The 27,944-nt window shown below is 48.7% G+C and overlaps 1 protein-coding gene across 1 annotated transcript; it reads right to left on the bottom strand.

Moving 5' to 3' along the window:
* Window positions 1-64: 64 nt before the first annotated feature.
* Window positions 65-27,887, bottom strand: CUNH2orf92 (chromosome unknown C2orf92 homolog). Its single transcript, XM_051204303.1, has 8 exons — window positions 27,666-27,887; window positions 23,702-23,764; window positions 19,237-19,335; window positions 17,218-17,301; window positions 12,032-12,106; window positions 7,587-7,751; window positions 1,616-1,766; window positions 65-197 (listed from the first exon to the last, which is right to left on the bottom strand). The coding sequence occupies exons 1-8, from the start codon at window positions 27,850-27,852 to the stop codon at window positions 65-67; spliced, it is 957 nt and encodes a 318-aa protein (XP_051060260.1). The 5' UTR covers window positions 27,853-27,887.
* Between the last annotated feature and the right edge of the window lie 57 nt (window positions 27,888-27,944).

The following is a 27,944-nucleotide window of genomic DNA, read 5'->3' as shown; positions in this document are numbered from 1 at the left end:
CTCGATTTCGGTCCAGGTAGTGCAAGAAGAACCCTCCTACAGGGGCTTGGTGACGGTTCGCTGCTTACACGAAGGAATTACTCTTCAGGTGTTTCTGCTTCCCTGTGAACTTCCTGAGATGCTTTTCCTCGGACTTTTGCCACCAACCCTTTCCATTCATTATAAAAATATTGTACGTCGTATTCATCGGCGGATACCTAAAACGAAGAAGAGAAACCTCACCTAACACACGGGAAGCCCCACCCGTCTGCCGGTGGGATGGGGAGGGAGGCTGCAGTTTCTGGGGGTCCGGATGCTGTCTCCTTGGGGGAAGGTCTGCCCTGCATGGCATCCCCTCTAACCCAGGGCAGCAAAGTGCCTCTGGGGAACGCATCCATCCACAGCCCCAGCTCATCTGTTTGGGATGCAGCCGTTTTGCCTCGGGGCCCCATGCCTGCCTCGGAAGAGTCAACACGGGGATGTGATGTGGAAGTCAGCTTGCCTGGTTAGGCTTTCCACCTACAGAGCCTTGGCGTTTAGAGAAGGCAGTGCTACTCTCACATGGGGAAATTTAACATCTATAGCCTCAGACTCCGAGGAAAGGGGCAAGGTGAGTGCCCGAGCCAGACCTGGTCTCCTCAGCCATCAGGAATGTGTGTCTCCAAGGATGCAGAGGGGGCTCCTGATTCTGAAAGTGACCGTGCACTCCATTCTCTTTCGGGTTATTTGCTTCTGGGGCCTGCTCAAGGTTCTGTCTGTGCCTGAACCCTTTCCCTCCTGGCCCCTTGAGGCTCCTGCCGGGCCAGGCATTAACCCATCACTTACTTGGTTCTAGGAAGTGGCTATCAAGCGGTTAGCAGAACCACACTTGCATGGGCTAAGCTGCACAGCTGAACCAGTGTGAACAGACTGAACTCAGCCTTGCTCTCTTCTCCACGCCCCTTCACACCTTATAGCCATGCTTTGGCTTTTCTGGGCCTAGAACCTTAGTTCCCACAGCTGGGCATGGTGGTGCACGCCTTTAATCCCAGCACCCAGGAGGCAGAAACAGGTGGGTCTCTGAGTTCAAGGCCAGCCTGGTCTATTCCAGGACAGCCGGGGCTACACAGAGAAGCCCGGAGGGGGCAGGGAACAGAGCCCTAGCTTCTATTCCTCTAACCGGAGGCTCTGCATCTCTCCTCAGTTTCCTCTCAGACTTGCATGGCTTTGGGAGGCGAGCATAGCCCAAGTCAGGGACTCCAAAGCCTCAGTGTGCCTCAGAATTGCCAGAAAGTTCCTGAAAGCCATCACCGGGGAACCTTAATGGAGTATGCTGGGGGATGCGGAGGCACAACAGGAAGCCATCCCTGCCTTCCTCCTACATCTGGGATTTGCAAGAAGCAACTGTTTCAAACTCCCTGAGTTGTTTAAAAAAAAAAGCACATTTCATTTTACCTTGCCTGTATGGGTGTTTTGCCAGCAGGCACCACACGCATACAGTGCTCTGGGAGGCCAGAGTGTGGGTTGGATCCCTCGGGACGGGAGCTGCAGATGGCTACGAGCCACCCTGTGCTGGGCATAGAATCTGAGCCATCTCTCCACCACCGCCACCCTCCCAGAGTTCTTAAAAGGGAGATGGATGCCGGGAGCCACTCACCTTGGCTGTTTCCGCCTTATGTAGGTGACCAGTACAAACACCACAAGCACTGTGACCAGGAGGACTGCTGCCACAGCGGTGGTGGCAATAATGATGTTCTTCTGAAGGAAGCTGAGCATCTGTCTGCAAGGCAGACCCTCGGTGTGAGCATCTAAACGGGAAGACACAGGGTCTGGAGTAGCTACAGGCAGTCTGACCCATCCCTGCCATGTGACCCACAACCAGGCCCCCAAACAAGGACAACCTGGGGAAGCAGCTGGCCTTGTCACCAGTGCCACATTGAGATGCTGAGGGTACGGGCTGGCAAGCAGCAACACGTCCACGGAGATGGCTCAACAAACCAGAGCGTGCAAGTGCGGAAGCAGGATGACCAGGGGTGAGGTCCACAGGGAGGCGGGCGTGGCCGAGGTAAACAAAGGAGGCGGGAACATCCTGCTCCACAGGCTTTGAGGGTATGGAGTGGGGGGGGGGGGGCGGGTGTGGGAGACACCGGGTTAAATCTCAAGCATGAGGGACAACAACGTGTGTCAAATATTTGAGTGAAAGCTTCTCACTGGGCAGTAGCAAAAACATTTCTCTGCTGCCCTCTCCTCCCTGTCCCACTCGCTTTTAGAAATTCTGCTACAAATGTGGTCTGCTCTGCGGCTGTGTGATTGTCGGCCTTCACCGTGATCTTGATTTGAGTGAAGGTACACGTAAGGGATTAGAGTAAGTGCCCGTGTGTGTGTGTGTGTGTGTGTGTGTGTGTGTGTCTGTGTGGGTGTCTGTCTGTCTGTGTGTCTGTCTATGTTTGTGTGTGTGTGTCTGTCTGTGTCTGTGTCTGCTGTGTGTGTGTGTGTCTGTGCGTGTCTGTCTGTCTGTGTGGGTGTCTGTCTGTCTGTGTCTGTGTGTGTGTGTCTGTCTGTGTGTGTGTGTATGTGTCTGTGCATGTCTGTCTATGTCTGTGTGTGTCTGTCTGTCTGTGTCTGTGTGTGTGTGTGTGCGTGTCTGTGCATGTCTGTCTATGTCTGTGTCTGTCTTCTGTCTGTGTCTGTGTCTGTGTGTGTCTGTCTGTCTGTGTCTGTGTGTGTCTGTCTGTGTGTCTGGGAGGGTGTTTCCAGAAGTGGGGATGAATTTGGATGGTCCCATGCAATAGGCCGAGGGCCCAGTGAGAATAAAGATGAGGAAAATAGGAACCTGCCAATGAGGGGCGATATTTCCTCCACCGGGCTTTTCTGCCACACCCTGCCTCATCAGAGCCTCAAAACAAGGGGCCTGCTGATCACAGAGGGCACCCCTGAAATGTGGAGCTAAATTAACCCTTCCTCTGTGATCTGTGCCTCTCAGGTGTCTGCCACAGCGATGAAAAACTGGCCAAGACTAGTTTGAGCCTGGTGCTGCTGTCCTGAGTGCTGCCCTGGAGTAGATGGACGTCACGGACGGCCCTGACTTCTGACAGCCCGCCAGGGACTTTGAGCACCCTGAGGGTGGGTGGCTTTGGAATGCCACTGACTATGGGTTTGAAGTACAAAATCTCATGGGTAGGTCTCAAAGGGAGGAGCTCCCCGGTGACATTCGGGAGCTCAGGAGCTTCTGTAATCCAGCCAAAGGAAGAGGGGGGTCAGGCAGTGGGGGAAAGGGCACAGTGACAGGGATGAGCCCGTTCAGTGAGGAGAAACGCTGGAGAGTGGGTGGTACCGCAGGAGAGTACCACCCTAGGGTTTGCTGGAGCTCTGGGGAAGCTGGAGGCCAACCCTTCACCCAGCTACAGCAGCTGCATCAGGGAAGTCTCTCCAGATGCTCTGCTGCAATAATTCAGCACTAGAAAGCTTAAAATTACATTTTATTATATATGTATGTATGTGTGGGTACACAGGCCACGCATGTGTGTGGTCAATTTGTGGGAGCGAATTCTCTCTTTTTACCATGCCTGTCAGAGGATTAATCTCCAGTTGTCGGGCTTGGCGTTTAATTTCTGAAAGTGAGGTATCTTTTCGATGTAGTGACAGTGTCCTGGGCTTTAGTCCAGCATGGGGTCAGCCTCTACCCGCTGCTAACAAACCCGAGCTCAGTTAACCCAACAAGAAGGCAGAAGTCAAAACCTCAGGAGACTGGGTTAACCTTTGACCTTGGATCCCTCGTGTATGTTAGACAGCCTCAGTGCCCAGCAGGGGCAGGGGCTCAGAAGAGGACACCATGTTCTAAATGACTCCGGCTATTTAGACAAACCATGGAAATCCTATGGAAAGTGTAGTCAAAGATTTAAAATTCATGGGCTGGCCTCAAACCCATGATCCTCCTGCCTCAGCCTGCTGAGTGTTGGGATTACAGGTATGTGACCCTGCGCTAGCTTACCATAAACTTTTGCAGGTGAACTAAAAGTACACTGACTCTATTCAGCTAAAATACCATGACATCAAAAGACACGTTCTAGAACCTTCCATGCTCAAGACTCTTACCTAGGTTATGCTTTAAGAGTGAAGACGCTCCCCCCCCTTGAGGAGTAGATGGGGGTGGGGTGGAGGAAAATGGGCGCAGGAGGAGGGGAGGGAGGAAGGAACTGGGATTGGTATGTAAAATAAAGATTGTTTTTAAAAACCAAAGAATGTTAGAACACATATCTTAAAAAGAATGATTACCTTGCGTAATTAAGCCTCGAAGTTTTGCTTTGGAAGGGGTAATTAATTGATGGCTTACATCCCTGTTGAATAGAGACGATTCCTTGTCCTTCTCAGTAGTATGCTCTACAAGAGACAAAAGAGTAGATCCTGAGTGCCCCCAGTCTATATATTAAGGGCTCAGTCTGCAGGTGGCACTCTCAGAAGGCTCAGGAACCTTCAGGGGGTGGGGCCCGTGGGAGGTGTTTAGCTCTTTAGGGCTATGCTCCCAGGGAGGATTCTGGGACCCTAGCCGCTGTCTCTCTCCTCCTCTCCCCCTCTCCACTCCTCTCTTCTCTCACACTTCTTGGCCAAGGGATAAGCAAATCTGCTCTCTCTCACACACACACTCCTATCATACTGCTCTACCTCTCCAGGCTCCCAAACAGCACGGGCAGCCATGGACTAGAGTGTGAGCCAACAACGGGCAGCCATGGACTAGAGTTTCTATAGGTGTAAGCCAACATCTCCGTAGCTGACCTTCTCAGGTATTTCATTACAGAGACAGGAAGCTAACACGAACAGATTCACCTACAGCCATTGCCTGAGCTTAATTCTGTTTCTATGATAAAGGAGCTGTGTGTGTGTGTGTGTGTGTGTGTGTGTGTGTGTGTGTGTGTGTGTCACAGCACAGGTGTGGAAGTCAGAGGACAAGTCTTCAGTTTTCACATTGTTTGCAATGAGATCTCTGTCGTCAGCCATGGTGTACACCAGGCTAGCTAGCCATGAAACTTCCAAATTTTCCTGCCCTCGCCTCCCATCTCATCACTGGGTCCCTGGCATCACACATGCATGCCACCACATGCTACCACATGCTTCACGCGAGTTCCAGGGATTGTTACCTGGTCCTTACGTTGTGTGGCAAGTGCTTTACCCACTAAAGCACCTCCCCAAACCTTTGGCAGCCTCTTCCAGAATCAAAGTAAAGGAGTAAGGGGGACCTGGGGGAGGAGCCTAGGGTTTCTAAAGTACATCAGTGTTTTGGTTTTATTTGTAACCTGACAAATTCAGCACCTCATAGCTGAGGCAAATGGTTGTCATGGAGAACACTTGTCAAACTCAGGTGGCTGGACCCTACTTGAGAGTTTCTGACTCCATGGGTCTAAGCAGACCTGAAAACAGGCATGTCTCTCTCACAGATATCGCTATAGCCCATGGGGACCACTCCTAGGGTGTCTAGCCTGGATCTGAGCCTCTCCAAGTTCTGGTCTCCATTTGTATGGAAATGAGATGCTATGACTTGCATTGTAGATGGCAGGACACAGGAAGTCATGTTTAAACCACAAAGAGCTGCACAGAATAGGAAAATGGGCCACACCGAGATATTTATCAGCGACTCCAAACTGCATAATGCTTTTAGAAGGAAAGACGGGTTTGGAAATAAGAAATTCTTGCATTCTGGCTCTGCCATTTGAGTAGGAGGGCTGGCAAAATGCCTGGGAGCACTTGGTACCCAGAAACGGGAGGCCATGTGTTGACAGAACTCTGTCCTGCCTGGTCCTGCAGCGGTTTAGTCCCAAATAAACACACAGAGGCTTATTAATTATAAGCTGTATGGCCTGTACCTCAGACTTCTTACTGGCTAGCTATCTTTTAATTATTAGCCTATTTCTATTCATCTGGGTATCTCAATGTGGTCTTGGCTTCCTGGTGATGCCTGGGCCTCTTACTTTCTCGGCAACTACTTGGCATCTCCCTGACTCTACCACCTACTACCTTTCTCTTTCCCCGTTTGGATTTTCTGCCTGGCTAAATCCTGCCTGTCCATTGACTGAAACAGTTTTATTCATCAACCAGTGAGAGAAACACATTCACAGCATACAGGAGGACAGTCCCAATCAGCCAAGAAAATTGTCATTGGCAGGCATGGAAAGGTCCCAGAGACACTGTTATAGATAGATGACCTGAGCTGCTCCATGGAACAAGCTGGAACCCATGGGTTGGAGCCCTGAAAAGATCTGCATGGTCTATGTGAGCTGGAAAGGCAAACTGCCAAAAAGAAAATGGGCAAGGAGAGAAACACTGACTCCCACAGCCCTGACAACCTCAAGCCAAGCTGGGACCCCAGCCCCACATGGGGGACCCCAAAACCCAGAGAGGAAGTGCAGGGTGAGCTTGCTGGATCTTTAGAGAAGTCTTCCTTAATCTCTCCCTGCCTTGTTTTATTTTTTTAAGATTTATTTTTAAGATGGATGGTAATGGCACATGTCTTTAACCATAGCACTTAGGAGGCAGAGGCAGGTTGATCTCGAGTTTGAGGCCAGCCTGGTCTACAGAGTGAGGTCCAGGACAGCCAGGGCTATAGGAGAAACCCTGTCTCAAAAAACCAACACACACACACACACACACACACACACACACACACACACACACACGAGTCCAGGTACACATGGAGGCTAGAGGCCTCAAATGGCCCTGGAGATGAAGTTACTGACAGTGGCGAGCTGACTCTGTGTGTGTGTGTGTGTGTGTGTGCGCGCGTGCGCACGTGCACGTGCGCACGTGCTGGGAATCAAACTCAGGCTCTCTGCAAGAGCTGTTTGCACTCTTAATTCCTATGTGAACTCTCCAGATCTCCACATAATTTTTTGAGGCAGTGTCTCTCACTGAAATTCACCAAGACTGGCCAGCCAGTAGACCTCAAGGACCCTCATCCATACCTCCCCAGCACTGGATCACAGGTGTGTGCCACAGTGCCCGGGTCCTTAATGGCGCCTGGGGGTCCAAATTCAGAGCCTTCTCTCGTGCAGCGAGCACTTTACCAGCTCAGCAAGCCTCACAAATAGTCAGTGTATAATGTGATGGCCAGTTTGGTGATAATCAATTTATAGTGGGATTCCTCCCTTACAAAAACAAATAATGCAGAATTGACTTCAAACTCTGGAGTTCTGGGAAAATAGAGTAAGGGGGGGCAAGCCCATTTGTACTTAAAAAAAATTGTCATGTACTGAATTAAGAGTCTACATGGGAGAAAAATATCAATAATGCTTCTTACAGCTTTTAAAGAGGTGATGTCTCCTTTGCTACTGTGCAAACATTCTAGAAAAAAGAAAATCTACCAAGATCGCAGGTTAGGACCTACCTTAAGGTTTGAGATGTGATATCAAGTTTGTTCCAGGGCAGCTGAGCCCAACAGGGTGCCTAGTCCCTTCCAGTGTAACAATGAGGGGCAAGAGGCAAGCTCCCAGATTTAAAATATTATCTCACACCATGAATGATTTAGAGGGAGAAACCCTGTCTTGGTTGCTGTTCAGTGGCCAGTGTAATGAGTACATGGTTGGTCCAGTAAAGGCAGGGTAACTGAAGACAGAGCATCCCAATGGCCCTGGGGACACTGGAGTGCTTGTCTAAAGATAGCGTGTGGGCAATGTTGCTCTGGACGTGTCTGCAGAACACAGCACAAATTATAGACAGCTGGTTCTCTCCGGTGTCCTCTGCTTGTGGACCAGCACTGCCCCCTGCTGGACGCTGGGCCTGCAGCCGGTTACCACACCAGACCGCTGCGGAGACGAGATGAGTAAATGGGAAAGAAAACTCCACAGCTGATGGACAGTGCTGCTCACCCTGTTGGCACTGTTGCCACAGTAGAGATTATTACTGTGCCAGCCACCCACACGTCCACTTATTTTATGATCCAGCAACTTTCCTATGCTACTGATGCCTCTGTGAGACAGAGTCCAATCTGCGCTGAGTAGTACCATGTCATTTCAAAGTGTGGGCTACAAGAAAGGTGACCAATAGGACTGGGAGACAGCAGGCAGTTAGCATGCATATGTAAATACATGAATCTCAAAAACAAACCTATCACAGCAAGTAGAAATCAAAAACTTCATTCTCCATATGCAAATATATGTGTATATATGGGTGTGTTCGGAAAGAGAGAGGGAGATAGGTAAATTGATGATGGATGAATGATGGATGGATGGATACTCTATTTCTTATATTTGTCCCATAACCACTATCTTAATCGGGAAACATTAGAAGCATCTCCCCTGAGAGAGGCACAAGACAGAGTGTAATTATATTTCCACTACTCATAAAAATTGTCTTGGACATAGTAACAATGTAATTAAACAGGACACCTATGTGGGTGAGAGACTCCTGTAATTTGTAAAGAAGTAAAACTGTATCTCTCGGTATATATTTACATTAGGTATACTAGAATCCAGTAAGGTCCTGTCTTGGTTTGCCTCTCCTTTGCTGTGAGAAACATCAAGATCAAGAGCATCTTGGAGAACAAAAGGGTTTCTGTGGCTTACAGGTTGCAGTTCATGAAGGGAAATGAAGGCAGGGCATGAACTGAAGCAGAGACCACAGACGCACGCAGCTTACTGGCTTGCCTTTGCATACAACCCAGGACCTCCTGCCCAGGGCTGAGCACTTGCGTCAGTCGGAAAATGCCCCTTCAGACATGCCAGTGAGCCAATCTGATGGAGGCAATTCCTCCACTGAAGTTCCCTCTTCCCAGGTGTCTCAAGTCTGTGTCAAGTTGACAAAACGTAGCCAGCACAAGTACAAAGGCTATGAAATGGTCATGCACAGATCAGTTTACCTGCCTACCAAAACTTTAACTCAGTTGTGTATAGGATAATAGAGAAATCTCCACTTATCACAGAAAAGCAATGAATTAGCAGTGTATGCATGCATGCATACATACACATGTAGATAGGTGTAGACATGGAACACACTGAAAAAGCCAGACAAGCTTAAATTTTGTCAACATATCCCCATTTCTAGCCTAGGGTAATTCAGCAATGTTTTTTCCAAAATGACCGAGAAAAGTCTAAACAGGCTCTTAAGAAAGTTAGACAGGCTGATAGTAAAGTTCATATGGAAAAACTATCATTTGAAAAATGGTCAGAAAAGAACTCAGGAGGGGGGATACAGAAATGTCCTGCAGGACATTCAAACAAACTGTCTCAGCCTCCCATTATAACTATGTGCCGCCGTCGCACAGGATGAATAGAAAGCCCAGGCAAAGCCCCAGAGGGCATGGGGAGTTACTTCATGATAAAGGAGGCATCTCAGACCACCACGGCTAAGACAGACTTTCTAATACATGGTGTTGAGGCTATTGGCAGCCACACTGTGGAAAAAGGACTGACTATGCCTAAAAAAAATTAACGAAACGCTCCATGTGCCCGATTTGGCCGTCTTTCCTTGGATGTAGCACTGCAGACACAGGCAACACCCAGCCCTTAGCAGGCCATTGTCCCCAAGCCTCTCTCAAGGTGTCTCCCAAAGAGGTGGCCAGTTATATTTAACTAAACATCGCTAACATGATATCTACAGGAAACAAAGTCAAGGGTATTAGAAACCCTCATGTTAAATGGTATTTGTTGGTGAATGAGTTACTCCATGGCATCTAACTCAATGTGGCCCCCGGCTTCTGCACCCTGAAAACACATCCAAACACGTAGAACCCTGGGCTCCACTTTTGGAGGGTCTTGGCGGAGTGTAAGAACGAGGACTTTTAAGGTCTCCTCCAGCCTGTACCGATGCTGGCACACTGTTGTCATGGGAACCACTGTGCCCATCCTACACTCTGACCTAAGAAGAAACACATATTGATCAGCCCAGATAAGGGTGCTAACACCTCTTAAATTCAAGGAAGATTGCTGTCTGGGCTTCCTGCCATAGTCGTTCAATTCTCCCCCATCCTAATCACACAGGCAGGAAGAGCCCTTGCTCCCTGGCTGGAGGGATCATCTTCCCACCGCCCTCAGAAGGACAGGTCCTCAGCAGCGTGTGCAGCCCAAAACGCCCCCCCTGCTCTGTAGGCAGGAAGAAACCTTGCTGGTTTATAGATGAAGGGAAAGGGTCAGCCGCCAATGCCAGCCTTCCTAGCATCCTGCTATCTTCAATCTAGCAAGGGATTGGCCACTTGCCAGAGTCCAACCTCCAGCCACGCATTCTCTGTGGGAGAGTGCCCTGGCAAAGCCCTGTCTCATCTCTCTCAGTTCTAAACATGAGCAAGAGCAAAATAAAGCATCATATATTCCAACTCAGACCATATCCGTTTTCATTTACGGCTGTCAGAAACTACCCGTAGTGCCAATAAAATATTCTGATTCAGGAGAATTCCGTGAAACATGGCTTCTTTTTAATGAAACATGAAAAAAGAGAGAGAAAATTTTCCAGTGCTTTTATGAGCATGTGGGTTCATGTTTTGTTTCCTTTGTTATTGCTACATTTTTATTTTGTGTGTGGCTGGCTGGGGTGGGGTTTGAACAAGCCACAGCAAACATATGAAGGTCAGAGGACAACCAGTAAATGTCAGATCTCTCCTACCACCATTCGGGTCCTGGGCCTCAAACTCAAGGTTTCAGGCTTGCAAAAACGACTTCACCCACTGGGATAGCCTGTTTCACATCCTTAAATGTCCAAACACTAACAGAATTGAATGCGTATGCGGATACGCCGCTGCAGGGTCCTGTGTGGACATCACCTGGCCACTGACCACAGAGGTGCCCAGGCAGACATGGAAAAAAACAGCACTGTGAACTGGGAAACACACAACTATCTGCAACATATCAACATGCTCACTCCACGGCCGCCGCCGAGGTCACAGGGTCGTAAGGTCATAGGGTCACCGGGGTCGTAAGGTCACTGCTGGCCGAGCTCTCACTCATGATTCTCTTATTAACTAGGTTGATTCCCAGTGTGCTTCAGTAAGCTCGAAGCTGCTTTGGGGAAAGGGCATGCGCCTCTTACCATTTTTGAAGGTGTATCTTTTTTTTTTTTTTTTTTTTTTTTTGGTTGAGACAGTTTCTCTGTATCGTTTTGGAGCCTGTCCTGGAACTTGCTCTGTAGACCAGGCTGGCCTCGAACTCATAGACATCTACCTGCTTCTGCCTCCCGAATGAGAAGGATGAGGAGGCGTGGCTTGTTGGAGCAGGTGTGTCACTGGGTTGGGGTTTGAGTTTTCAACAGCCCAAGTCAGGCCCAGAGTCTCTCTGTTCTTCCTGTCATCTGCAGATCTCTACACAGAACCCTCAGCTCCTTCTTCAGCACGATGTCTGCCTGCATGCCACTGTGCTTTATGCTTCCCACCATGATAATGGTGGCCTAAACCTCTGACACTATCAGCCAGCCTCAATTAAATGCTTTTGGTTTTTTGTTTTTTGTTTTTTGTTTTGTTTTTTGTTTTTTTTTTTAATTTATTTGTGTGTGTGTGTGTGTGTGTGCAGTGCATGTGTGTAAGGGTATGCTGTGTGTGCAGTGCCCATGGGGGCCAGAAAAGGGTGTCAGGCCTCCAGGAAACAGAGTTATAGGTGGTCGTGAGCCACCTTGTGTGGGAGCTGGGAACTGAACTCAGGTCTTCTGGAAGAGTAGCAAGTGTTCTTACCCACAGACCATCTCTCCAGCCCTTTCTCTCACTTTTTGAGGCAAGAGCTCACACAGCCTAGGCTAACCTCAGGCTCACTCTGTAGTCCAGAATGGAGATGCCCTAATTTTTCTCTCTCCAATTACTCATGTGCATAAAATGATAAAGTGCACTGAGTGGTGTTAATGACACACAGGGCTGTGCTACAGGGGACAGTGAACTCTATCTGCAAATTATTTCCCCCTGAACAGCACCCAGAACGGCAGAGCACGCCTGACCCTGCAGACCACAAACTCCATAGTTGATGGAAATTAACAGCAAGCGTTTCAGACGCTGGATTCCTTCAGTTTGGCAGTGCGCCAGAGCTTTCAGACCACAGCACAGCCCAGCACACCCAATACGACACAGCCTGTGAAGCCACATGAGCGTCTAACCCATTTTGCATATACTTGCCTTCATCAGCCGTCCTCACGCCTTCTTCTGATAAATATTTTGGGTCGGCAGAAGAGACCTGCAGCAGGATCTCATCTGAAAGAAACAAAGCACAAGCTCGTTAACACCAGCAACACGCACGGGGTAGCCTGCTCTGTGTCTACGAAGCGTGTCCACGGATGAGTGAATGGATGCTGTGCTCTGAGGTGATTGCACCCACCCCGGATGACACGCAAAAGCAGGGTGATGGCTCCAAGTCAGAAATGAGGCAAGGCGTGTTAAAAGGTCATGATGAGCTTTATGTATAAAACGCTCACTAATAGGGAAGGAGGTGGTTCAGTGTGTATGCTCACGACCACTCTCTGGACGACCGAGGTTAGAGTCCCAGCATGCACCTGTCGGCTCACTTGTTATTAGCTGCAGTTCCAGGAGACCTGATGCCCTCTTCTGGCCTCCTTGGGTACCACATGCATGTGATGTAGCGTGGTGGAATATTATTTTCAGGTGTGTAACTTTTGTTTATGCTGGCTGCATTTGCTTAACTCTGTGAAGCTGTGTCACTGCACCTGCCTAAAACACCTGGTGGCCACAAAGAGCGAGGCAGGAGGAAGGACAGGCAGTCTCTGTCGTGGTGTCACGTCTCGATGGCACAGGAGCTCACGATGAACACCAGAGATGAGCCGTCAGATTCACCACGACGTCAGCAAGTTCTCGCCACACCACACCCTTTTTGGGGGCACCCAGTATCCCACGAGTCCCTTAAATGTTGTCCAGACTGCTGGGAGTAGCGGTGTCTTTAGTCCCAGTATTTGGAAATCAGACACAGGAGCATATCCATGAATCTGAGGTCATCCCAGGCTACACAGTGAGTTCCAGGCCAGCTACATAGTGAGACTCTGACTCAAAACAGAAACAAACAAACATACGCATCTCATAGAGGAACTGGCAAGTAGAACGTTGCCCACCGCTGTCAAGGCCAGTGTGGCACAATGCTCGATCTGACAGCAGACGTCTGGGGGATGGAGTCTTCCCTGCCTAGAGACAGGTGCTCATCTTCACGTGTCCCCCGTAAGCCCTTACACACACGGGTGGCTTGCCGCAGGGGCACCAGAAGAGGACAGATTTTTGGATTCCAAGACAGTGATACTAAAACTACGGTGTGGGAGGCTAGCGGCGCCTACCCATTCCTTTGGTCAAATCACCTGCTAGTTAGTTATCAACCTCAGTCAGGGGAGGGGGGAGGGACCAGTGCATCTGGACTGAAGGGTCTGACCACACAAGCATGAGGGAGGCCAACTCACAGATCCTCACAAAGGACAGCTCCTGGGACAAAGGGCTATCATGTCACAAGATACCCTGGCCCTCGCAAGCAGGCACTGTTCTAGGATCAGAACATCTCTGTCTAGCAGCCCTCAGCAGAGGGACACCAGAGCTTGATCTCCCAGGAGGCTTTTCTTTCTTAAGTTGATTTTAATATTAGTATTGTTATCATAATTATAATAATAATTATTGTTATTGTTTTATGCTTTGTGCCTTATTGCTATATGCTGCGTGCCTGTCTGAATTTGTGCATCGCATGTGTGCAGAAGCCTGCAAAGACCAGAATAGGGCACCAGAGCCCTGGGAGCTGGAGTTGTAGATGGCTGTGAGGGGTCATGCTGAGACCTGACCCAGTCCTCTTACAAAACGAGTAAGCACTCTTAACCACTGAGCCATTTCTCCAGCTCCCCGGGAGTTTCCTCTACTCCAAGGGCATCTTTGGACTGGCAAATACAGTCCGTCTCAATGTGGGTCTCCTTCATTTCCTCCTGCCTGGCCCCTGCTCAGCCATTCTTCAGGTCTTTCATCGGATTTGGGCAGTTCAGCAAGAGTCACTTGCCTCTGCCTTCTGAGTGCAAGGTTAAAGACAGGAACCACCACACCCAGCGGCCCCGTTCTCTCTCTCCCATTATGTCCTTGTGTTGTATTTTCTTACAATCGTTGGTCTTTCTACCCTTAGGATAATTTTAGTGTCTTATCTTCAAGTTGACCCTAATCAGAAAAGCTGGTGAACCCTTCTGAGAGTTTTCATTTCGGTTGTTTTATTTTTTTAACTTCCCAACTTCCCTTCCTCTCTCCCTCCCCACCCACCTGTTTTTTGAGACAGGGACTTATTTTATGGCCTAGGGCTGGGACTTTCACACGCACACACACACACACACACACACACACACACACGCACTCACGCATGCACGCACACGCACACACACACACACACGCACGCACGCACACGCACACGCACGCACACACACACGCACGCACACACACACACACGCACGCACGCACGCACGCACACACACACACACACCCTCTGGGCCCCACTCCACCCACTAACCCAAGTCCCAGCCCCAAAGACAGGGTTTCAGGCTTGAAGTGTTGGTTTACATTTCCTCCTTATTGAATTCTCATTCTGTCCACACATTGCTTTTCTAGTTTTCTTCTTTCTACATGGTTTCCTTTACTCGGTCAACCTACTGAAGCCACCGCCACATTAACATCTCTAAGGGTCTCAGAGTGCAGGCCTCCTCAGGGGTTGGATCTGCAGGCCTGCTTGCCTGTATGCTTCGTAATTTGGTGTGTAAAGTGAACATATGAGGGACCGTAACTCTCGAACTGCTGGTCCCTGCCTGTTTGTTGGGGGGTAGGACCACCCAGCTGCAATTTTGCCAAACTGTTGCACTGTGTATTCCTAAGAGTGGGTGATGGGTCCTGTCCCCTCAGCCAGCGCCTGACCAAGATGTTCTTAAGTTTCTACCTCCCAAAAGGAGAAAACAAAGCCTTATTTATTGTTTATGTGGTCAGCACAAGGGTGGAGGTCGGAGGATAATTCTGTGGAGTCAGATCTCCTGCTTTTACATGGGTTCTGGGACTGAAAAACGGGTCTCCACACTGTGTTACCTGCACTTTTAACTGCTGAGCCATTTTGCTCACCCTATGAGTCTGTTCCTCTTCCTTTGAGATTTGGGGTGTGTGTGTGTGTGTGTGTGTGTGTGTGTGTGTGTGTGTGCGCGCACACACACACATGAGTGCAGGTGCCCACAGAGGTCTGGAGATGTGGATCCTCACAGAGCTGGAGTTACAGATGGTCACGATCTGCCTGATATGGATAATGAGACTCAAACAGACCCTCTGAAAGAGCAGTACCTACTCTTAAAGGTGGAGCCGTCCATCTCTCCAGCCTTACCTCTGCAGATTCCTCAGCAGTAGTTTGGAAGCCTCTGCAGCCTGGAGAGACTTACAGTATAGTATTCATGTTGTCCCAGCCCTCCAATAATCTAAAGCTACAATCAGACCAAAACATAGCCCCAAATCCTTCCCACCTCTTCTCCAGGTTCTCCTCCCAAACCACCCCATTATATGGCAAGTCCACACCATATAGCAAGGGTGACAATACTCCAACAACAACGATATGCTACCAGGTAGAACCCTGAGGACAGGAATGAGTCACATCTCTTGACTTGTTGGCCCATAGACTTCCCCAAACACCATAGGCCATTGGCAATGCTGCTGGTTACCCTCCTCAACCTGGCGGCATGTCCATATTACTGAACACACCACATCCAGTTGTTGCTCAACTAGAAGCTTCGCCCCTACTGGCTGACATTCATAATGTTGAAAGGTGTTATACAGCCCTACCAGAGCAGAAATTCAATCATTAACCTCACCCATCTATGAGGCCTGCAAGCTACAATAGTGATCTGCCTGCAAGCTACATCTCTGATGCAATATTGTCACAAATGTTAGGGGAGTAACCAACCACTTTTTTTTTAGTGGGGTCAAGACCCACTCCATAAGACGGAACTCATATTTGACACTGTTAACGAGTCCAAGAATCTGAGATTAAATAGGTCACGCCCTAGAGCAGTGGTTCTCAACCTGTGGGTCACAACCTATGATGGGCATGTGAACTCAGACATTCAAGAAGTGCACAGGTTCAAACCAGACAAAACCCCAGCACAGAGAAATGGAAATCAACGTAAAGTCCCAGCCCTAACTAAGAAGGTATTTGCAACTGATAGCTGCTCAGAGAGGGAAATCAGCTTTCTTTAACACAGTGACACTGGGTATGTCAACCACACCACAGAGCAGGATCCATGCTCAGGCGCAGCTGGCCAACAGGAAATGGGCTGTTTATTAATTGTGAGTGTATGTGTGCATGTGTGTTTGTATTTGTGTGTGTGTGTGTGTTTAAGACAAAGAACATAAAGTTGGGTGGATAGAAAGGGGGATCTAGGAGTTGATCAGAAAGGGGAAAGAATATGGTCAAAATATATTGTATGAAATATTTAAAAATAAAAAAAATATCCACATTATAACATTGATAGTATACTAGTTAATATAAATGCTAAAAATTAAATAGGTTCATATACTTGAACTGAGTTTTTATTTTTATATGTCAAGCTTTATGCCTTTCAGAGAAAATACTTGTAATGATAAAGTAAATAAGACCTTCTAGCCCGGCAGTGGTGGTGCACACTTTTAGTCCCAGCACTTGAGAAGCAGAGGCAGGTGGATGTCTGTGAGTTCAAGGCCAGCCTGGCGTACAGAGCCAGTTCTAGGACAGCCAAGGCTACAGAGAAACCTTGTCTCACACACACACACACACACACACACACACACACACAGAGAGAGAGAGAGAGAGAGAGAGAGAGAGAGAGAGAGAAAGCCCAAGAGCTTCTAAAAGAGAAAAGAAAAGACAGCTCTTGCCAGCTCTGCTTCTGTGTGGGTAAAGAGAGACTCCTGTTGAGTTCCATCTGGATCTTTGCTTCTCTCAAAACCTCAGAGTTTCAGGGTAGAACAATGAGGCGGCATTTTCAGAACTGTAATGTGAAGGTCTTCCCACACACCCTAGTGTAAGCACTTGGGCTGGTAGTCCTGGTACAATTTTCCAGGCTGTTCTCACACTCTCATACCCTGCTGCCACCATCTGGCGCCCTCTGAGGAAGCAGGGTCCTTTCCCAGTGTTTGCATTCTGTCTTCTGTTGGGTTTCTTGGGCCTCCTGACAGAGGAGCTGATTTTAACCACAAGGCAAGCAAACATGCTTCCCTTCCCCTGAAGCAGCAGGAATGAGTTACCTAAGAGACAGCCAAGGACAAGCAGGAGACGTCTTCAAATACAACCTAAAGTTTGCACGGGGGGGGGGGGGGGGGGGGAAAGGGTGACTTACCGAATATCTTAGCCAAATGTTCCTCTTGCTTATGTGAGCTTGATGCCAGTTCAGAATTGTTGAAGCTGTTCGGGCTGAGTTGAGCTATGGGGAAACAAACTCAGGCTGAGCTTAAATCTTTCCTCACATCTATAACTCGTCTCTCTGAGGCCCCACCCCTCTACAGGGTACTTTGAGAGGGACAGTGTCTCAGTCACTTTCTCGTTGCTGTGGAAAAGTTACTTTGGCAGAGGCAACGTGAGAGAAAGGGTTGATACTGGCTTGTACCTCTAAAAGGACACCGTCTACTATGGCTCAGAAGACACGGCACCGGGACCAGGGTGCTGGCCAGAGGCATCACACTCATACTTAGCAATCAAACAGAGACCAATGCGTGCCTTCATTGCTCGACTAGCTCTCTCCAGCTTATACAGTCCAGCATCCCCAGCCCAGGGAATGGTCCCACCCACATCCATTAATATATTCAAGATAATCCCTCACAGGCATGCAGAGGTCCATCTCTTAGATTGTTCTAGATTCTGCAACCATCCCAGTTACCCTGTGTTCTCTTCATCTAAGTGGTACAGGACACCATAACACACACACACACACACACACACACACACACACACACACACACACACACCAAACAAATGTGTGTAGAAACATGTTTAAGCAGAGGAGTCTGAAGCTCCTGAAGCAGAGGTGACTTCCCACAGTTTCCCGACAGACACTGTGCACAGCCACTGAGTGATTTCTGTGTACACACTGGCTCTGATTATAGAAGGAAACTGGTACAAGAGCCTGGGTGGTGGGTGCCAGATGACATCAAGCAGGGCCACTTTGAGCCAATAAATGACAAAGGTGCCGTTCTCTACGAATGAGGCCTGGGAGAGTCGTTAGGACTGAGTACGTTTAATCCTTAAGCATTTTGCTGAAAACATGTTATAGTGGATCAGCTAAGGGGACATAATAAAGCCTGCTTCGGGGCAAGCTAGCAGGATCGTGCAGCAAAAGCTCACATGTGTGCCTTTACTGAGTGGCCACGGAGAGATGCATTGGCAGGATCGTTAGTTACAAAACTGCTTTGCTTATAGTGTGAGTTCAACACAGCACATGTTTCTGACCTTATTTTGATAAGTAATGACCCATTTTCAATCCCCCTCTTAATGGGGAGGGCCTTCTGTTATTCCCATGATTTAGGGCTAATGTGCATGGGGTTTTTTATATTGCTTTGTTTCCTGTATGTGGCCAGCTGTTTTCTCTTAGCATTTGACATGAGTGTTGATGGAGAAATCAGCTGTGCTGCTCTGGGCAAACAGTTTACAAAGGCTGAGACGAGGTGATGAGGGAGTGTGTGAGAAGGCTTTGCACCCCAGACTAGTGACTTGGGCATTTCTGGGCAGTAAGCTACAAAGTGTGGATGAGAAGAAAGTTATAATACTATGCCTAGATTGTGTTAGTGAGCCCCGCTGAAAATTAGATTCCCATCCTTTGCACAACATCCACAGTGTCAGGGTCTGCCTGACTGCACAAGAGGGATCATAGATATCACAGGAGGAGGGAGGGGAGGGAGAGGAGGAGGGAGGGGAGGAGGGAGGGGAGGAGGGAGAGGAGGGAGGGGAGGAGAAGGAGGGGAGAAGGGGAGGAGGAGGGAGGGGAGGAGGGAAAAAGGAGGAGGGAGGGGAGGAGGGAGGGGAGGAGAAGGAGAAGGAGGGGAGGAGGGGGGAGAGGAGGAGGGAGAGGAGGGAGAGGAAGAGGAGGAGGGGAGGAGGGAGCGGAGGAGAGGAAGAGGAGGAGGGAGAGGAGGAGACGATAAGAAGATGAAGAAGGTGGCGGCGGCAGCACAGGCACATTTTAAAGCATGCACCCCATAGATAATGAAAGCCATGGTGAGGGTTTCTGATTTCTCTTTCTTCACATCTCAGCTTGGCAGGGTCCCACCAACAACCGGGTTCTAGGATGCTCAAGTCACCGCACATCCAATACAACACAGCATATGAAAACGCATGCACTCTGAAACCATCCACAGATACTTGCTTTCATTCACGTCACTCCAGGTGATCAGTCTGCCAGCTGTAGTTGCATCTTTGGATACGTCATCCAGATGACTGGGAAACACCTGCAGCAGGATCTCATCTGGAGAGAAGCAAGCAAAATCGCTAACACCAGCAATGCACCAGGTATAACCTGCTCTGTACCTACCCAGTGTGTCCATGGATGAGTGAATGGATATCTGGCTCAAACTCAGTGGACACAGGATGCTCAGCTAAGATGCCATCAAAACTGCAAAGTCAGGATTGCACCAGATATCCCGGGCAGAGAGCATCACCCACCAAACACAGAATGACCTACCTCTGAGACTGTTCCCGAGCAGCTCTGTGTACAAGCAAAAATGCTTGTGTTAGGTCAAGGGCCTAACACTCTAGCTCGTTAAAGATGCTATCTACTCTAAGAGGCCAGATCCCACAACCTGAAGAAAAGGCCACCCCTTGCCAACCCCTCAAACCCCACCCTTCCCAGAGCTACCCTGGGATGAAAAGAAGCTATCCTGTCCCATGCTGCGGGCACTGTGGTTTTCATGAATGGTTCAACCCAGTACCTGGCTCCTCCATGCTCTCTGTCATGTAGGCTATACCAAGACCAAATCACATGGGTAGAACGCCCTACCACACATGCACACACACTGGAATAATATAATATAATAATAATATAATATTGAAGGAATTTCTCTCAAGACTTTCTGGGCCTCCTCACCATCCTGTCATGACCTCTCTCTCTCTCTCTCTCTCTCTCTCTCTCTCTCTCTCTCTCTCTCTCTCTCTCTCCCAGAGACAGGGTTTCTCTGTATTGCTTTGGAGCCTGTCCTGGAACTAGCTCTGTAGGCCAGGCTGGTCTCGAACTTAGAGATCCACCTGTCTTTGCTTACCAAGTGCTGGGACTAAAGGCACACGCCACCAACGCCAGCTCTTTTATTTTAAGCTCTCCCTCCTGCTGTGGTTTAAGTGAGCAATGCCTCCCACAGGTCTCTGTGTTTGATAGTCTCAATTAGTGGCGCTGTTTGGGGAGGTTATAGACAGTTGTTTTCAACCTTCCTAATGCTGTGACCCTTTAATACAGTCCCTCATGTTATGGTGACCCCCCCAACCATAAAATTATTTGTGTTGCTACTTCATGACTGTACTTTTGTTACATGATGAGTCATAATGTAAATATTTTTGGAGATAGAGGGTTGCATTACAGGCTGAGAAGCGCTGGTTAGGAGGTAGGAAGTTCGTGACTGGGGGCAGGTTTTGAGGGTTTATAGCCTCACCCCACTTTCTAGTCGATCGTGTGTGTGTGTGTGTGTGTGTGTGTGTGTGTGTGTGTGTGTGTGTGCCCTCTTTCCTGTTTGTGGACACAAATGTGGTCAGCCAGCTTCCAGCTCCTACTGCCATGCCCTTTCTGCCATTATTGACTCTATTCCTCAGGAGCCATACGACAAAACAAACCCTTCTCTTCCCTAAGTAGCTATTGATCATCGTTTTGTTTGTTTGTTTATCACATCAACCTTTTTCTAGGATTTTATTTAGAATGTATAGTGTTCTATCTGCATTCATCCCGCATGCCAGAAGAGAGCATCAGATCTCACTATAGATGGCCGGTGCCATCTATAATGCTCTTAAGCTCTGAGCCATCTCACCTAAGGCCCCATGTGCTGGCTTGAACCCGCTGTGTGGTTCCTTTCTAACGCTCCCACAGCAAGGTTCTATAGAGGTCTGGAGGCCCTTTCTCCCAGCGAGCCTCATTCCTGAAAGCAGTTGCATGCCAGCTCTATTCATGAGCCAATAGCCTATGCCACCCTCCCTCTTCCTTTATCTAACACTACGGAGCCGCTATAAATTTGGAGCCAATAGCCACAGACCCAAATCCCAGTTTGATGCCTGCCAGAATATGATCTTAGGCAAATAACTTCAGCTCTTAGACCTTTGGTGCCCTCATAGCCGTGGGGTGGGAGGGGCTTAACTCAGAGAACTTTCATGGAGATCGATGTCTCTGGAAGGCACTGAACACAGGTCGGTCGGTGTGAAACTTGTTCCCCGGGGCCAAATACCTCACCACCAACCGCAGGGCAGCTGGGAACATGGTCCGTGCTCTGCTCTGTGGGATATGTGGGTAAAAATGGGGCGGGGGAGACGCAGGGAACCGAGGTGCCGTTCACATGGGACAGAAGAATGAGTTCTCTGTCAGGGTCTAAGCTTCCCCATCTCCAGACTCTCTCACCTCCTGCATCTCGTTTGTGGTAGAAGCCTCCAAGTCCACACCCCACCGAAGCTGCCTTTCCCACTCTCCCTGGCAGATAGACCAAGGCCACACAACACACAGAGGTCCTCAAAAGACAACTGAGACCCAGGAAGAGCACTGATCCTCTAACCAGAAAATGATGTTTATTTTGGCGGGTGACTGAGACAGCATCTCACTATATACTGATGGGAGATGTCGTTAGGTAAATATGTTTCTCTTATTGTTTAATGAATAAAGTCCTGTTGGCCAATAGGAAAACAAGATAGGCGGGACTAGGAGACAGGGAGATATAGTGGAAGAGAAAGTCCAGATCCTCTCTCCGGTAAGATAAGACCACTTAGAAACACTTAGATAGAAATGGGTTGATATTTAAGACAGAGCCAGCCAATGAGAAACGCTAGTAACAGGCCAACAGCTTTATATCTAATACAGCGTCTCTGTGTGTTATTTGGGGCTGGCGCGGCTGTGGGACCAGGCTGGCAGGAAAACTGCTCAAAACAATATACCCTTGGTTGTCCTAGAACTCACTATGGAGACCGGACTGGCCTCAAACTCAGAGATCAGCTTGCCTCTGCTTCCCGAGTGCTGAGTTTAAAGGCGTGTGCCACCATGCCCAGCTTGGATAGAAAAATTTAAAATGCTGAGCTTGCACTTCCCTGTCTCTTGTTCCTCGTGCCTGGAAAGGAGGGTGTCTGGATGATGTCTGGAATGGCAGACACCATCCTTCCGCCAAGAGACAATCACCAGGGAAGGCCCAGGTGGATGATCTCAGAGCAACAGGCTGTAGCCCCAGCTATTCTGACAGAGGAGAAAGAAAGAATTTTTGGTTTGTGTCACTGGGCCATCTACACATGTATGACGGCATACCAGACATGACCAGACATATTGACATGTCTACAAAGAGCAGCAAAGCCAGAACTGGGCAGAGGGGAGAAAAAAAAAGCAGGCAGAGCACCAGCCCAAGGCTGAGCAGACCTCAGGAGGACGAAGTGGGCCCTGCCAGCAAGGGCTAAGAACCTGCACCGGGCAGAAGGTGGGTGTCTGTCACCCCTCTGCTGCCTCAGCAGACCTCTGTGGTTCAGAACTGTTCCCTGCCTCTGCTCCCTCAGCCTGGAGTCTCCCTGGAGGCTTTATAGCTTGACTGGCTCCAGTCCCAGCCACTGGGAGGCAGAGGCAGATGTATCTCTGAGGGGGATGTCAGCAAGGGCTACACCGTGAAACCCTGTCTCGAAACATGTAGTTGGTTGTTTACGCTTTACTCTTTGGCTCTTTGGGGGGGGGCACCCAGCACCCAAATAAATCACACACAGAGACTAATTCTCACTTATAAGTGCCTGGCCTGAGCTTGGCTTGGTTCTTGCCAGTTTTTCTCAAATTATCCCAACGACCTTTTGCCTCTGGGCCTTTTCTTTTTCTTACTTCTGTAAATCTTATGCGGGTGGCCAGGGGGCCGGGTGGCCGGGTGGGGGGTGGCAGGGGATGGGGGGGAGAGTCCTTTCTCATCCCTTTTTCCTCTCTCTCCTTCACAGATTTCTCCTTCTATTTATTCTCTCTTCCCGCCAGCCCCTGCCTATCTTTCCTCCTGTCTAGCTATTGGCCATTCAGCTCTTTATTAGACCATCAGGTGTTTTAGACAGGCAAAGTAACATAGCTTCACAGAGTTAAACAAATGAAGCATAAACAAAAGCCACACATCTTTACGTGGTTAAACAAACGTTCCACAATATAAACCTTAAAATAATATTCTGCAACACAACCACCTAAACTTTACAGGACTGAGGCTGTCACTCAGCGATAGGGTACTAGCCTAGCAAGCATGAGGCTCTGGGTTTGACTCCTGGCCCCATAAAAAATACCCGTCTACTGACTCTAATGCTGAGGGCACGGAGGAGTGTGCTTCAAAGACCCTCTGGTGGTTCCCAGCTCAGCCTGGGGCCTCACATTCTCTACAAAACAGAAATCACCCAGGCAGGTGTGATGTGGAGGGCCGAGGTGGGTCACTGCCTCAGCGACCTTCCAGATGGCGCTGCTGACTCCAACACCGGTCCCCATGTGAAAAGTCTTACCATGGTTTGGCTTATCACACCGTTTGCTTAACTTTTTTGGCACCTGGGCCCTTAGAGGAACCAATTCTTAGCCACAAAGCAGAGCACTCACTCGCCTTCTCCCCTGCCCACGGAACTTCTTCAAACCCAGCCTCAGGCTCCGCAGGACAACTTACCAAACAGTTTAGCCAAATCTTCATCGAGATGCTTTGAACTTGAGGGAAAGCCATTCTCCACACCTGTGGGAGAACAAGATTCGCCGTGACTAAATCTTTCCCCTATCAGGCAAGCATGACGGGGTAATACCTGTGCTCCTAGCACTTAGGGGCTGAGTAGGGGCCGACCAGGGGTTCTTGGCCAACCTTGCCTTCAGGCCGAGACCACTGCCAGCTTGAACGACACGACCCTGTCTCAAAAATAAACAAGTCCCATCCATATGTCTCACCCCGCCACGCAGGGTACAATCCACAACTGCAGCGGCTACCTGAAGCTGTGGACAGAACCAAAGCTCGTGTGTGCTTTTTCTCATATGTAGATCCGCTGCCTTTTCCATTGCGACTGTCGCTTCTCACCAAAGGGGGCCATAACTCTTGCTGTCTGCGGTATAATACCAGACAGGCACTGGTTTTGTTTGCCTTCTCAATTGCATGGGTAGGGCATTGACTCTGGGGCTGAGACTCAAGTTCAGTGGCAGAGAAAGGTACCCGAGTTCAGTTCATCCCAACCACTCGATTCCCTCTTCGGTCTTGTAAGGTCAGTAGAAGCTGAAGCAGAGTAGCAACCAGCTAAGATGGAGGGGAACCAGAAGCAACCTTCACTCCCCACATGCCTGCACCAGGGACATTCAACCACCCTCACACAGTACCCAGCGGGGCCAAGACCAAATCATCTCAAAGATGGAAAGATCCCCCACTCAAGGATCAGAAGGATTAACATCGTTAACTAAAAGCAATCTAAGGGTTTGATGGAATCTCAGTCAAAATTCCAATGTCGCCCCCTTCAGGGAACTAGAAAAAAAACAATCTAAAAGTCCCCCCAGATACCCAAAGCAAACCTGAGCAAAATACAACTAACTCCTGGAGGTAACACCATAACTGATTTCAGAGCCATAGTAATAAAAACCACACGGCGGCGGCATAGAAGCAGTCACATGGTCCAGATAAAGGGCCACACAAGTATTGCCACCTAACTGTTGACAGAGGTGCCAAAAATACATATTAGAGGAAAGACAGCCCTCTTGGCAAATGCTGATAGGGAAATTAGATAGCCACATAGAGTGAAAAAATAAACTACATTTGCAAATCTTTAAAGAAAAATCAGTCAAAAATCTTACAGGCCTGAAACTGCTAGGAAAGAACACTGCAGTATTAAAGGAGGACTTTCTGAATAGGACTCTGGTCCCTCACAGAGCAAGGCCAACAATCAAATCAAAAGGCCTCATGCAATCAAAAACCTTCTGGACAGCAAGGGCCACGCAGGGAGTCATTGTCTCAAGAAGTCAAGCGGAGAAAGGGGAAGACACACCAGCCCAATAAATGTATTTTTTTAAAAGCGTTCAACATCCTCGTCCGTCAAAGAAATACAAACCATAACTACTTTGAGAGTCTATGCCGTCGTCATCCCAGCTAGAAAGAAAATGGCGGCAAAGACTGGTAAGGACATGGAGAAAGGGAACGTGTCAGTAGGCGCGTCAATTAGTGCCGTGTCTACGGAAGTCAGTGAGACTTCCAAACACACAGCTACAGCATTCCTTACTTGACAGCTGCTCTAGTCACACTAGCAAGAAAATGGATCTGCCTAGAGATGTCCATCAGCCGATGAGTGGGTAATGGAAATATGGCACCTGTGCACAGCAGAATTTTATTCAGCCACAAGGACAAATGAAATTATGAATGTCTGCAGGAAAATGAATGGGAATGAAACACACTGAGTTACCCAGGTCCAGAAAGACAAAAACACATGAGAACTCTATTTTCTAATCTTCATGCGTGTACATTCGCGTGGGGGTCTGTGTATTATACAGGGCACAGGGAACTAGAAAGAGGCTCACGAGATGGCAGCGAAGAGTCTGTGGGCTGGAAAAGGGCTCAGTGGTTAAGAGTGCACACTGCTTTTCCTGAGGGTTTGAGCTCTGTTCACATACCCACACTAGGTGGCTCCCAACTGCCTGCCAATAACTCCTACTCACAGCGGAGCTGATGCCCGCTTCTGGCCTCCTCGGGCTCCTGCATCCATGTGCACATACCAACACCCACAGGCACACATACAAGAGTTTCTAAATAAATAAGTATTGTTTAAAAGAGTGGGAAGGAAGATCTGAGCATGGTGGCACACACCTTTAATCCCAGCACTAGGGGAGGCAGAGGCAGGGGGATCTCTGTGAGTTCAAGCCGTGCTGGTCTACATAGCGAGTTCCAGGACAGCCAGAGCTATATAGTTAGGCTGTGTCTCAGAAATAAATGAAGTAGGAAGAGGATGGAATTCACTGATTTCAAAGCAAAAGTAGAGCCACGTCTTGGTGGTGTGCGCCTTTGATCCCAGCACTCTGGAGACAGAAGCAGGCGGTTCTTTGTGAGTTTGAGGCCAGCCTGGTCTACAGAACGAGTTCCAGGACAGGCTCTTGAAAAAAACCTAAATAAATAAATAGTTTAATTTTTTTTTAAAGTAGAAGGGGAAGGCTGGGGTTGGGAACAATAAGGAGATGAGGGAGAAGATGAGTAAGAGGGAGGGGTCAACCAAAGCTAACAATGTGTGAAAGCCACAAGGAAATGTGACATTTGTTACTTTCGAAATGTCTGTGTGTATGCATGTATGTGTATGTCATGATGTGTCAGAGGACAATTTGCAGGAGTCATGTCTCTCCTTCTACCATGTGGGTCCTGGGGATCAAACTTACATCAGAACAGTCAGTTTTGAATTCTCATCCATACATGGGGCATCTGCATCATCCCTTCCTAGCCTCGGGGGATCTCTGCCGAAGGGAAGGAAAGAGTTAAGGGAGGAAGGCGGAGAATGTGTGGGACACTGACTTCCAGGTCCCATGGGGCCATCACACTCTCCAGCACACCACACTCTCCAGCGCACCACACTCTCCAGCGCACGGCAGCCATGATTATCAGCACACAGTCTCCACATTAGGCCAGCCAACAGCCTGTCATGGAGGCGGAATGGGCTCGCCCTGTCTCACCCTCCCCTGAAGATTGACAAGCAGTGGCAGTGGAGTGTGGGTGGGCATTCTCTTCAGTGGCTTCGCCGTTAGTAAGGCCCTTGTAGACAACTAACTCGCCCATCCTCCTGGAAGCAGCCTAATGAAACTCACTGGGCTATTTTTTGAAAAAGAGATGAAATTACAAGAGGGACTAATTGGTACGAGGAAGAGGACTGGTAAGACCGGTATAGGAAAACCTTTAATCTCAGCACTCGGGAGGCAGAGGCTCCTGAGTGTGAATCTCTGTGAGTTCGAGGCCACCCTGGTCTACAGAGCGAGTTCCAGGACAGGCTTTAAAACAATATAGAGAAACCCTGTAATGAAAAACAAAAAAAAAAAAAAGGAGTGGTATGGGAATAAGAGAATGTAATGGATGAATATAAGAATGTAAACAAATGCATACAAGTAGAAAATTGTCATAATGAACCTGTTTGCATAATTAATGTATACTAAGTTTTTGTTTTGTGGAGGATCGGATTCAAGAGGGTTTCTCTGTGTGGCTTTGGGGCTTGTTCTGTAACTCTGTGGACCAGGCTGAACTTGAACTCATAGAGATCTACCTGCCTCCGCCTCCCCAGTGCTGGGATTATAGGCGTGCGCCACCACACCCAGCTTAGCATATACTGATTTTTAAAATACGTGCGGATAAGATTGGGATGGTTTGTGCGTAGCTGTTCTCTCCATTGATTTTTCTACCTCTGAGATGTCTGAAAATACTTTACACTGAAGAGTTGACATTTCTAAGTATGAATCGTCTTATGAAACTCTGGCATTTGAGGATACAGCACAGGTCGATAAAGTCAGGGTCAGAAAAAAAAAAACAAAACAAAACAAAAAAGGAAAACTTCCCTTAAGATACCCCCTTCTCCCAAGGAATCTGGCCTCATGGCGAAGAGAGAAAAGCAGACAAAGTAGACAGGAGGAGGGCTCACCGTCCCAGCCTCGGCAGGAGGGGCCCACCAGCCGGCCTGGCTGAGGCTCCCTGTGAGTCTTCCATCCCTCCAGTTGCCATGACAATATACTTGTGATGGTACCTTCAGTCATAGAGATAGAGTGGGGCTCTACGCCCCACTCGCTGCCCAGGAAGAGAACAAAGGAGAAGAACACAGTGCCGCTCATCTTTGCCACAGCCAGCACACCATCAGGGGGAAGCCATTCTCCTCAGTCTCTTCAAGAGGCGACATCCGTTGAGTTCTGGGGTGTTGTGGAAC

Source organism: Phodopus roborovskii, unplaced genomic scaffold (genome assembly GCF_943737965.1).
Source record: "Phodopus roborovskii unplaced genomic scaffold, PHOROB, whole genome shotgun sequence".
Lineage (NCBI taxonomy): Eukaryota > Metazoa > Chordata > Mammalia > Rodentia > Cricetidae > Phodopus > Phodopus roborovskii.
This window is presented reverse-complemented; position numbering and strand designations above follow the sequence as displayed.